The 12762-nt window shown below is 36.2% G+C and overlaps 1 protein-coding gene across 3 annotated transcripts in view; it reads left to right on the forward strand.

Annotated features, from left to right (window-relative positions):
* Positions 1-12762, forward strand: part of STIL (STIL centriolar assembly protein) — a 54122-nt gene that overhangs the window by 13917 nt on the left and 27443 nt on the right. For all 3 annotated transcript variants that reach the window (XM_081056562.1, XM_081056561.1, XM_081056563.1), the window contains 6 exons: positions 2317-2429; positions 2729-2916; positions 4122-4369; positions 6758-6841; positions 8149-8235; positions 11568-11718. In XM_081056562.1, coding sequence (XP_080912688.1) covers positions 2317-2429; positions 2729-2916; positions 4122-4369; positions 6758-6841; positions 8149-8235; positions 11568-11718 — 871 coding nt within the window. The remainder of the gene's footprint in view (positions 1-2316; positions 2430-2728; positions 2917-4121; positions 4370-6757; positions 6842-8148; positions 8236-11567; positions 11719-12762) is intronic.

A 12762-nucleotide genomic window follows, 5' to 3' on the forward strand; every position in this document is an offset into this window, starting at 1 on the left:
GTTCTAAGTATTATAAGAATTCAAAAGAGACAAAAATAATAAAAATTGAAAGGGTTTTTCATGCTTCAGTATGATGTCTTTATAGAGCATTGAGAAGATTGAACTGATTTTGAGTGAAGACCATAGAAAGAGTATAAAATATTATGGTTATGCCAGACATAGAAATTTCTGTCTTGAAAGAAAGACATAGAAACTTAGGCTTAAAGTAATAGAAAATAAAGATGCATTGAGATTTTTTTATATGAGGGAGTTACTTGTTAAAAGCAGAATTCTAAGAATGGATCATAGTGGGGAGAGCCTAGAGTCAGCCTAGCTGCAGGATGGTTTCCTGTAATCTAAGAAACATAGATTTATGCCATAGTGGTTTAAGGTGCTATAACTGGAGTCAGACTGCCTAGAGGGTCAAATCCTGATTCTACCACTTCTTATTTATGTGACCTCAGTAAAAGAGCCAAGGATCAATTTCCTTATAAAATAAGTTAATGATACTTATTTCATAGTACTCTTGTGAGGATTATGAGACAGACTATAAAGTAGCAGTTGGCACAGTACCTGGAACAAAGTGTCAAATGGTAGCTACTATAAGGGCTTAGATCAATGTAGCAGTATTGGGATCAAAAGGAAAGAATGAAACAAGGTGCTTTTTGAAGAAACACTGAAGAAACAGTTGATAGCATTTGAGGATCTGAATAGAGGGACTAAAGGAAAGATACAAGTCAAAAAGTATTTAAGTTCTAAACCAGTTGGCAGAGAAAGGTTATATCATTGATAGAAACAGCGTCTTGTAGAAGTTCACCTATTAGGTTGGTGCAAAAGTAATTGTGGTTTAAAAGGTTAAAAACAATTGCAAAAACCGCAGTTACTTTTGCCCCAACCTAATAATATTTGTCATACTTGTTCATTCTTTTCTCCATGTCTCTTAAACTATCTTTTATATTTTCTATTGTTATTTTTCTGTGCCATATTTTGAGTAATTGCTTCAACTGTAATTTTCTTTTTAGTTGTGCTTAGTTGCCATCTATTTTGTTAGTTTAGGTTGTTTAAATGCGGAAGTATACTGTATATATGAAAGATTGTTTATAACATATTTACACAGCTTATGGAATAATAATAAACATTTATGTACCTATTCCCAGTTAATTATATAATCCATTGAGTTTTTTATTGATTATATTTTTTAATTCTACAAGTTTTTTGTGGAATTTTGCCTATTCTTTTTTGATAGTATCTTGTTCCTTGCTCATACTTTAAGAGTCCCTTTTACATTTCTTTAAACATTTGAATCATTTATTTATATTCTCTATTCATTAATGCTAGTATCTGAAGTCCATAGACAATATGTAAGCAAATGGGTATGATTATTTCAATCAAACTTTATTTACAAAAACAGTAGGTTGGACTCATAGTTTCTTGATTCCTGCTCTGGTTCATAAAATGAAGCACATGGCCTGGAGAACAACTATAATTTCAGTATCTGCCTATTGTAGTGCTGGTTTCCAAGCAGCTCTCCTTACTCCCCTAAGTACCCCCGCTCCCCCGACCACCACCTTTGACTTTAGGAGTTCCTGACAATAGTCTTTGTACATTTTAAAAGATGTGTGTTATATTTTGGCAGCATTTCATGGCAGGAAGGTTTTTTAGGATTGTGATCCACTAGATTTCTTTCTTTCTTTCTTTTTTTTTAAAGATTTTATTGGGGAAGGAGAATAGGACTTTATTGGGGAACAGTGTGTCCTTCCAGGACTTTTTTTTTCCAGTCGAGTTGTCGTCCTTTCAATCTTAGTTCAGCTTCAAGTTGTTGTCCTTTCAGGTTTTTTGTTTTTTTGGGGGGGAGGGCACAGCTCAGCTCCAGGTCCAGTTGCCGTTGCTAGTTGCAGGGGGCGAACCGGCAACCTTGTAGTTGAGAGGTCGCACTCCAACCAACTGAGCCATCTGGGAGCTCAGTGGCAGCTCAGCTCAAGGTGCCATGTTCAATCTTTAGTTGCAGGGGGTGGTGCCCACCATCCCTTGCGGGATTCAAGGAATCGAACTGGCAACCTTGTGGTTGAGAGCCCACGCTCCAACCACCTGAGCCATCCAGAAGCTCAGTGGCAGCTCAGCTCAAGGTGCTGTGTTCAATCTTAGTTGCAGGGGGCGCTGCCCACCATCCCTTGCAGGACTCGAGGAATTGAACTGACAACCTTGTGGTTGAGAGCCCACTGGCCCATGTGGGAATCGAACCGGCAGCCTTCGGAGTTAGGAGCCCGGAGCTCTAACCACCTGAGCCACCGGGACAGCCGATCCACTAGATTTTTAAAAACTATTTTTATTTTTCAGAAATCCAAAGGTTGTGGTAACTGAAAAGACCATCCGACTTGCTTGTCGTCATGCTAAACAGAATAAAATAAACACATCATGCTTTTTACTTGGTTCTCTCACAGTAGATGAAGGTAATACACTTAAAAAATACTTTTATGCTTGTAAAGAACTTATGTTTACCGAGTCAGCCAATTATTGTAATATACTTTGTGCTAATTTTCTTTGCTGTCTACCAAGGTTATGAAAATGTGTAAAACTTGACAATACCCATTACAGGCTTCACAGTCTGGTCAGGTGGAAGAATGTATATTCAAGTAATTGAGTATACTATTAGTATGAAAACAATGTTTTGCTGTAATGTATGCTTGCTTGGTTGATTTCACATTTTTAATTGGCATGCTACATAATAACTGCTATTTTTGATCTTCAGATGAAGAAAGTGTGATATTGACAGTAGATCGTTTTGATCCTGGTCGAGAAGTACCTGAATGCTTAGAAAGAACACCTACTGCTTCTCTTCCTGGGGACTTTGTGATTCCATGCAAAGTTCATACTCAAGGACTTTGTTCAAGAGAAGTAATAGTTCATAATGCAGATGACTTCAGTTCAGCTTTTAAGGTGAGATTTGTTGATAACTTAAAGTCATAATAATTTCTGATTGAATAATTGTTGACCTAAAATGCAATTAAATATGGTTTCTGAGTGCAGAAATCCTAGGTAGGTAATATGGGTAGCATTTCAGAACAGGAAGCAGTATGACCAGGAAAGTGTAAGATGTACTCAGGGAGATATTAAGGGTATAGGTTTTTGCTGGATTTGTGGGCAGTTGGACTGAAGTATTAGTTTGGCCATAGTATGGAGAGCCTTGTCTGTCGAGCTAAGGAATTTGAACTTTGTCGTATGGGCCATGTACAGTCACTGAAAGTTTTTGATGAGAGGAAATACTATTAACTCTGGGGTAATTAATCTAATAAGACAGGCTGACTGAAGTCAGAGAGAGTAGTTAGGCCAGTGCAATATTCAGGTGTGTGTTAGAGAGGGTTATAGCCTGTAGTAGAGTGGTGGCAGTGAGACTAGAAAGGACACAGTGGGCATGAGCAACTACAGAGGAAGAAGTTACTTGATAATTTGGGATAATAAGGAAAGAATCAAAGAGGACGGGCTTTAGATTTTCTGAGACTTGTGTCAGAGTTAAAATTTACTTAGTTAATTTACAGAGTTAATCCATTTTTCCCCATGTAATAAATATTGTAAGTGACATTCTCCAGTAAGAATTTGAAATGCTGCTGAGACATCTAAGGTGGAAAGACTGTGTTTTCCCGAAAATAAGATTTAGCCTGACCATCAGCTCTAATGCATCTATTGGAGCAATAATTAATGTAAGTATTATATTAATACTTAATTTAAAATTAATATAAGTATTATATTAATACTTAATTAAAAATTAATATAAGCATATTATACCTGGTCTTATGTAAGACCTAGTCTTATATTAAAATATATAAAATTATATAAGACCGGGTCTTACTAACTTTTGCTCCAAAAGATGCATTAAAGCTGATGGTACGGCTAGGTCTTATTTTCGGGGAAACACGGTATATGATGAAGCTTGGTACAGTAAATCTTACTTGCTTTGACAAAAATTCATCTAACCTTTTGGTCACATGGAAGAAATGAGATAACTGAAATGTTGCTAGTCAGAAATTGTTTAATTTTGTTAGTGCAAGATATATATGTGTATATGCACCAGTATGAAATAAAGCCTTTAGAGATGTGGACAAGTTTCAAAGTTTTAAAATAATTATATAATATTGATTTCTCAGGCTCTGCAGCACCATGTATGTAGCAAAGATTCCTTGGATTATGGTAAACTGCTTTCCCTAAGAGCTCATCTCACTTCCAGGGAAAGTTTGGACAATTTGGATTTTGACTTGCATTGCGCAGCTGTAACTCTAGCAAATACCTTTAAATGTACACCTGTGAAGCCCATCCCTATTATTCCAACAGCTCTGGCAAGAAATTTGAGCAGTAATCTGAATATTTCTCATGTTCAAGGTACCTATAAATATGGGTAAGTAAAAAGATCTATTCACCCAAACTGTTAAATATTGGTCCCATTAGTATATTTTCATGGTATCCATGTAATACGAAATAATTGTGCAGTCAGTTTACATGCCAGAGATCTGCAGTGGCTAGGTAAATAACCAAGGAAGGTAAAAAATGAAGTTGTTAATTTTTGCTGAATATAGTTTTCTTACAAAGAGTTGTGCCCACCACCTCAAGAAAAATTAGTGGTAAAATTATATTAAGATTGGTTATATTTTGCGATTTGAAAATATAAGGAGAAATTATCCTCTATATCATTTTGCCCTTTGTATTCTGCCTAGGTTTTAGGTTATCATCTTTTTTCTGTGTCTTCCCCCGCCCCTCCCCCGCTATAATCTGAATAATTATGAGCCTTAAAGTGGCTGGAGAATTTTTTTGTTATATGCAGATTTTAATTATGAATAATGAGCATTGCAGGTAGAGAAAGGAGATAAATAAAAACCAGGCTGTCAGCCACTTGAGGGTGGAGTTCCTCACATAACTGGAGCAGCGTCCTTTCCAGCCTCCTATCACCACTCTTAGGTTCTTAGGAAATATAAGCCAAATTTTATGCTTTCTGCTCCTCAGCAGGGCTGCTTCCCTGAATCCTCATCCACCGTCTTTATCCATTGTCTATTGAGCTAGGTTAGACAATGTCAACACCCTCTGCTTTAAAGTCTAAGCAATTCACTTTTGGCCGCCTTTCCCGCTAGACTCCACCCTGGTTCCTGTTAGGTCTCTAGAGCCAAAACGTTTGCCAAGGTACACTCAACTCCAAGTCCTGTCCTCTAAAAAACTGCCTCTTCAAAAGTTGATGAGGAAAAGAGAGGATTTTCTTTTCAGAGGATCCGTGGGATAACAAGAATCATTCCATTCTGAGTCCCACATGCCAACCAGAACATCTTTCTGGTTGAAGTGGCACAAAAACAAGTGTTGTATATTCCCAAATCATGGAATGGGCAAACATGATGGTGATCAAAAAAATGTTTGAATTAAGTGGAACATTTTATTCTCTTGGAGTAATAAAATGCTTCTCAATTGGGACATGGGAATTTGTGGTAAAATTAACCAAAATATTAATTTGTTTTCCTTAGTACCCGTGCCCATCTACTAGTGAAGCATAATTTTATCTTTCTCTACATTATCCTCTGATCCCTTGGCATGCTAGTAGTAGTAACCCAGGATGTTCTATTGAATAGTCTATCTAATTGCCCATTTCCCTTGCCCCTTCTTACCTATAATTATGTCTTAAATTTGTGACATTGGCCCTTTTCCTTGACCACATTCATTTGTTTACCCTAATATTTATTAGGATCCATTATGGAATAGATATTGTGTTAGATTGTGGAATTAGATTTTTAAAAAGCGTACTTACTGTCCATTAAATATATTAACATGTAAATATGATGTAGATAAAGATAATGGGCGTTTATATACAGTGCAGGAAAAGCAGGAAGGTGTGTCCAAATTGCCTGGGAAAATCATGGAAAGCCAGAGCTGGTTCTTTTAAAGAACAGGAATTTACCAGGTAGGCAAGGCAGAAGAGCATTTAAAACAGGTGCAAGTGTCATTGTTGATACATAAATCTCCTGCCAACTCAGGCTTAATCATCTTGTCACATGGCCTGATTAAATTCATTATCTTTGTATTTTAGGGTTATAGCCATAAAATACATTCTCAGTGAGACTATCAAGACTTTATATCACGAATGGCATTGTTTTTATTTTTGTATTTTAAAGCCATAATTAACTCTGCACAATTCCACAGCAGTATTCATATTCTTAAAACTTACTGTCAATAATAAACATAATAACAAAGTATAAATGTAGTATAATGTCCTTTTAGGGAATAGTGAACTTTTGGGTTCCGAAGTTCTTTGATAGTGGTTGGAGGAATATAGTACAGGGAAGATTGAATATTCCTTACCTCGTTCAGATTCCTTCAGTGAGAAGTCAATTCTGTTGCATTTTTGTCAAGTCACCTGGGTACTTGAACACTTACAGTAACAGGAAATTCACTTCTCCCAGGGAAACCTATTTGGTTCTGAAACTGTTAACCTTGATGTTAATACTTTTGATTAAAATAAGTAGTTGACACTTTTAGAACAACACTTTTTTAAAGGTTGTGTAATTTTCAATGACCATTTTACTTAGACATTTTAAGATATTGAATCTCTTAAATCTCTTCCTCTTACTGGAATCTTTTTATCCCTTATACTTTGAACTGTTTTCTTTGTGTGCATGTGTGTGAGAGAAAATATTCATTTGAATTATCTTCCCTGTCTAAAATGTGCTTCTTTAACACTCATGTGATCTCTTTTAAAGGTAAAAAGAACATACTTTCAATTGTTTTTACATTAATATCTTCTGTTTAGATATCTTACCATGGATGAAACTCGCAAATTGTTACTTTTGCTGGAATCTGATCCCAAGGTTTATTCTCTACCATTAGTGGGAATGTAAGTGTCTCATTATTTATAAAAACCTTTTCAGTCACATGTGTTCAAATGTGTGTGATAAGCATGTGAATTAATTGTACTGTGAATTTATAATTAATATTTAGATCACCTAATGAAGCCTCAAAGGCCAATGATTAAGCTTTTTTTATTTTAACAGCAGAATCTGTTAAAATTTTCTCCAATCTTAGGAAGAATGTCAACACAGAAAACAGATAAAGTTGAGTTCTTCTGGTTGAGGTTGAAGCATTAGAGTCATGTTGCTTTAACCTTCTTCACTACCCACTGTCCTTAAGGCACCTTGAAGAGCACAGGGCTAGAATAACACTATTTAAAATTCACTGTCAGGCAATTTTCCAGAAATTCCCCTCAGAGTTAATGGCTTTCTCTTTAGAGTTAGTGGTTAATGATATTTAGACAGATTATTCAGTCAGAAATTTATATTCCGTATTTATTGAGTGCTTACCATATGCATAGTATTATGTTTGGTACTGTGTTGGGATTTAAAGCTCCTAAAGGAATTTATAATCAAGGTGAGGTGATAAAATATTCAAATATTCACATGTAGAAAGATACATAATACTACTGAAGTACATGATTTGCTATTAAATGAGCAATATCGATAGTGAACACTCAGTACTTATAAGAGAGATGATGGGGACATTTTCTTACAGAAGGCAAACTTAAGCTGAACCTTTATGTGTTTGGATAATAGGAGGGAGGATTCTGGGGCTGGGGGAACCCATGTGAGGGAATGGTATGTACAAAATTAAAAAATGAGAATGTACAAATGTTCTGTGGATCATGAAATCTACTTACAGTCTGTTTGCTAGGCTCCTAGTATTGGCTATGGTCTTCTGATGCTAAGTGAATATCTATTAAGAGCCCTCTATGTTTCAGGCTACCTGTATATGTTGCAGCATGTAATCCTCTCAATAACTAGTTTTAGGCTGCTGACTTCATGCTTCCCTAATTCAGCCTATTCTTTTCAGTCCAAGCTAATTGATTGTAATTGATTCCTGCTTTCACCTCTATTATGAATCATTTTCTCTCCCACCATTTTCCATTTTCCCTTCATCTCAGGCAGAAGAGGGGAATGATAAAGATCTCTCTATCTACATACCTATGTCTATTCTCCCTCTTAATTATCAGCATGGTCTAGTGTTCATAGATTTCTTATTTATGATGCTTTTAATATGTTGCTGGTGAATGCCAAAAATCTCACATATTACTCTGAGAATGTAATCTAAAGTATATTAAGTATTAATTTGTAAATGACTATAGTTTTTAATTTCTGCTTTTTCTTTTAGTTGGCTATCGGGCATTATACATATCTATAGTCCTCAGGTATGGGCTTGCTGCTTGCGATACATGTTCAGTTCTTCTATTCAAGAAAGGCAAGTGATATTTTCTTCTATAGTATTTTATGCTGATCTTTACCCCATTCATATTTTATTGGTGTCATTTAAAATCCATGTGATGCTTTATCCTTTTATAATACTTATAAAGCAGAAGGACAAGTACGTGAAGAAAAAAACCTTACAATAACACCAGACCAAAAAAAGGTGAGGTTGCACTGTATTTGGAAATATGAAGGAATTTACTTTCCTAGCCATAGAACTACATAAAACAGAAGATACACTTTTTATGACTGGGATTCTGTTTTGTAAATAAAGAGATTTCATTTTCAGTGAAATGACTGAAATGAGTTTAAATTTGTTACCTTACAAATATTTTAATAAGTTACACAGTGCAACTGCTAGCACTCTAAGAAATATTTGAGATGAAATGTTTAATTTTCTTCCTGGAACTAAAGCACAAGCATTGAAACTAACAGGGAAACTTTATTTCTAACCTCAACTCCTCATTTAATTGTTTTATTTTGTACGTGATACCACTGTTTGCCTCTTTATCTATTAAATGAAAATTCCAAGGTCTCTTTCTGTCTACCTTGGGTGGCTGTAATACACTTTAGAAAAATACTTTGTTGAACAGACAGGGCAAATACATGGTAATAAATCAGACATAAATAAAGATACACAATAAAAATAAGTCTCTCTTCCACCTTATTTCCCCAGACTCTATTCCCAGAGACAATCACTGTTACTGTTAAATAGCATCTTGAGCTTCCTTTCTGCAATATTCAATGCATAGACAAATATCACCCTCCCCGGCCTGTAAAAATTAAACCACAAATGGGAGCAAACTCTTCTTCCTTTTCTGTATGTTGCTTTTTTCTCTATATCATTTTCTTTGTGGGTCATTACACCTTGGTATGCACATATTTTATGCACATTTTGCAATTGAATAGTAAATAATATATACTATTTTAAAAACTAGTCATTTTCTTGTATATATCTGTGTGCATATTTTATTTGTAGACTGAATTTCTAAATATGTTTTTCATGGTCAAAGGGTGTAATTTTAAATTTTTGTGGACTTTGCTAAATTGCCCTTCAAAAAGACTGGCCATTTATACTCCTTCCATCAGTGTTTGACAGTGCCTGTTTTCTCCCTCCTTACACTATGGAACAAATATTTATTCAGCACCTACGATATACCAAGCACTGTTTGTGATATTGGGTACAAGCAGTAAATAAAATAAAGATCCTACGAAGATAGGCAGTAAACAGAACAAATAAATAAAATAAGTAATATTTTATAAGGTATTGAATATTATGAAGAAAAATAAGACAGGGAGGAGGATGTTGTGTGTCTGGATGGTAGTGGCAGGTAAAGTTAAGATTTTAGGAGATCAGGGAGGCAAAGACTTGAGGTGAGGAGTAAGCCATGGGGCTGTCTGGGCCAGTCCCAGGCAGAGGATACATTAAGTGCAAAGGATGTAGGTGAAACATCACCTTGTACCTTCAGGGAACAGCAAGGAGACCAGTGTTGCTGGAGAGGAATGAAGAAAGGGGAGAGGAACAAGGCCTCAAAGAGGTCATGTCGTGGTCTTTTGCCATGTTTTATAACCCTGTTCTGGCAACTTCCTATTCATGTTTCTTTCCATTCTCTTGGATTGTGCATCTTTTCCACATTGCTTTGAAAGATTTTTTTCTCACTCAACATGGTTATGTGCTGCATAACAAATGTTTTGGTGACAGACCTCATATAGACGAGGGTGCCATACAGCCCGAATGTGTAGTGGGTTATACCATCTAGGTTTGTGAAAATGCACTCAGTGATGTTCACATGACGATGAAATTCCCTAACAGTGCATTTCTCAGGATGTATCCATCATTAAGTGGCACATGACTGTATATATATATATATCTATATCTACATATATGTAATATGTAAAATATGTGGAGAAATAATATTTCTAAAAATATATGTACAAAGCTTTGTTCCCCCAGATTGTCATTTCACTTAATTTTGGTTAATGATAATTTTCTCAAACAGACTTTTTAAAATCGTATTTATCATTCTTTTTTTCTATCTTGCTTAGAAAGGATTTGCCCATTCAAGGAGTATTTATTGCAATGAAAGAAATCTCTTATGTTTTCTTCAGATGTTTTTAAAGTTCTACTTTTTACATTTTATTTCAGCTCTACAAGACCATTAGTTTTATTTGCAATAAAACAAATTAAATGTTCATTTTAGGGTATTAGTACAGTTGTTTTATTATCAGTGACTGGTCTTGGTTTAAGTTCTTACTGAGAATAAATGCTCGATAAAATTAATTTTGAAGCTCTTTCAGTTTGTGTCCAGTCTGAAGCATTAGGCAATTTCTTTGATACCTGAACTCTTAATTACTGCCAACCCTTTCAAGGGGGGTTTGAACCAGAAAGAAGTCAGCACTGCTTAGCATAGCCTAGTTTGGTACTTGATAACATTCTGAACAGTGGTTTTGTCTGACTCCAGAGAGAGAGGAATTAAGCAGAATAGAGATTATGCTTCTCCATCCTCCACTGCTTTGTTTTGTTAGTATTGTAATGTGTGCCCAAAAATATTTTTTTAATTTAGTAATTTTTTTTAATTGGGGAAGGGGAACAGGACTTTATTGGGGAACAGTGTGTACTTCCAGCACTTTTTTTTCCAAGTCAAGTTGTCCTTTCAATCTTAGTTGTGGAGGGTGCCGTTCAGCTTCAAGTTAATGTCCTTTCAGTCTTAGGTGCAGGGGGCGCAGCCCACCATCCCTTGCGGCACTCGAGGAATCGAACTGGCAGCCTTGTGGTTAAGAGCCCACTGGCCCATGTGGGAATCAAACTGGAAGCCTTCGGAGTTAGGAGCACGGAGCTCTAACCGCCTGAGCCACCAGGCCGGCCCCCCAAAATATTTTTCATTCAGTGATTTACAAAGTAGAAACAACTAGTGAAAGTAGTTTTAGATAGTTGGTTTTAAATAATATATAATTTAAAAACCTCTTGGTGACTTCACAGATATTTGTTGAGTTATGTAGTGAACAATAAAATGAATGTTCATTTTATCAGTGTTTGTAATAATGAAATATTGTAAATACTGTAATTTAGATATCCATTTTTAGAAGTCTAGGAGCATCAATAATGGCACATCTATAAATCGTAATACTGGTGTCACTAAAAAAGAATAAGGAGGTCTGAGGTGTAATAAAGAATAGTGACATGGAAAGAAAACCAGGGTAGTCAAATAAGAAATAGCAATTGCAAATAGTGTGATAGTAGGGCTCATTTTTGTTAAAAATATGTTACCTTCAGTAAATTTTGTTATCCACAGTAAATTTTAATTACATGACTTTTTCTTTGTCCAGGGTATTTTCAGAATCTGGAAATTTCATTATAGTTCTCTATTCTGTGACACACAAGGATCCTGAGTTTTATCAGTGCCTCCCTTGTGATGGCAGGTTACCTGACCTTCAGTTCCAGCTACTAACCAGCAAGGAAACATTACATCTTTTCAAAGTAAGTGATTTGATTACCTTGTACATTAGTGACTGTTTAGGGTTGCATGTTGGCTATTTAAGGCCAGTGGTCTTTACCCTTTAAAATAGTAACTGAAACCGGGGTAGCTGGATTGCTCAGTTGGTTAGAGCATGAGCTCTGAACAACAGGGCTGCCAGTTAGATACCCACATGGGCCAGTGAGCTGCGCCCTCCAGAACTAGATTGAAGACGACAAGCTGCTGCTGAGCTTCCAGCCGTTGGGCTGCGCCCCCTGCAACTGAAGATTGAAAACAGTGACTGGATTTGAAGCTGAGCTGCACCTTCCACAACTAAATTGAAGGACAACAACTTAGAGCTGATGGGCCCTGGAGAAACACACTATCTCCCAATATTCCCCAATAAAATTTATAATAAAAAAAATAGTAACTGAAACCATTAGGCTTTGTGTATTTATAATCAGTACTACTGATTATAAACTTCTTTCATGGTTAATTTTGTTTCATAAATTTTAGGTCATCTCCAGAACCAAATTATAATACAAGGTCAGAGGTTATCCACAGAATATCTTGCCAATGTCTTTCTAAAACCTTTGAAGAATATATCAAGAATTTATATGTTGAATCATTTTATGATATTGAGAGTTAATGGGGTTTTTTTGTTTTTGTTTTGTTTTGTTTTGGGGGGAAGGGGAATAGGACTTTATTGGGGAACAGTGTGTACTTCCAGGACTTTTTCCAAGTCAGGTTGTTGTCCTTTCAATCTTAGTTGTGGAGGGTGCCATTCAGCTTCAAGTTGTTGTCCTTTCAGTCTTAGTTGTGGAGGGCCCAGCTCAGCTCCAGGTCCAGTTGCCAGTTGCTAATTGCAGGGGGTGCAGCCCACCATCCCTTGCAGGAGTCGAACCGGCAACCTTGTGGTTGAGAGCCCGCATTCCAGCCAACCGAGCCATCCGTCACTGGCCCATGTGGGAATCAGCAGCCTTCGGCGTTAGGAGCACGGAGCTCCAACCGCCTGAGCCACTAGCCTGGCCCTTGAGAGTTAATTTGTGATTTTAGTGTTTTCTTTG

This window comes from Rhinolophus hipposideros, assembly GCF_964194185.1.
Source record: "Rhinolophus hipposideros genome assembly, chromosome: 8".
Classification (NCBI taxonomy): Eukaryota; Metazoa; Chordata; class Mammalia; order Chiroptera; family Rhinolophidae; genus Rhinolophus; species Rhinolophus hipposideros.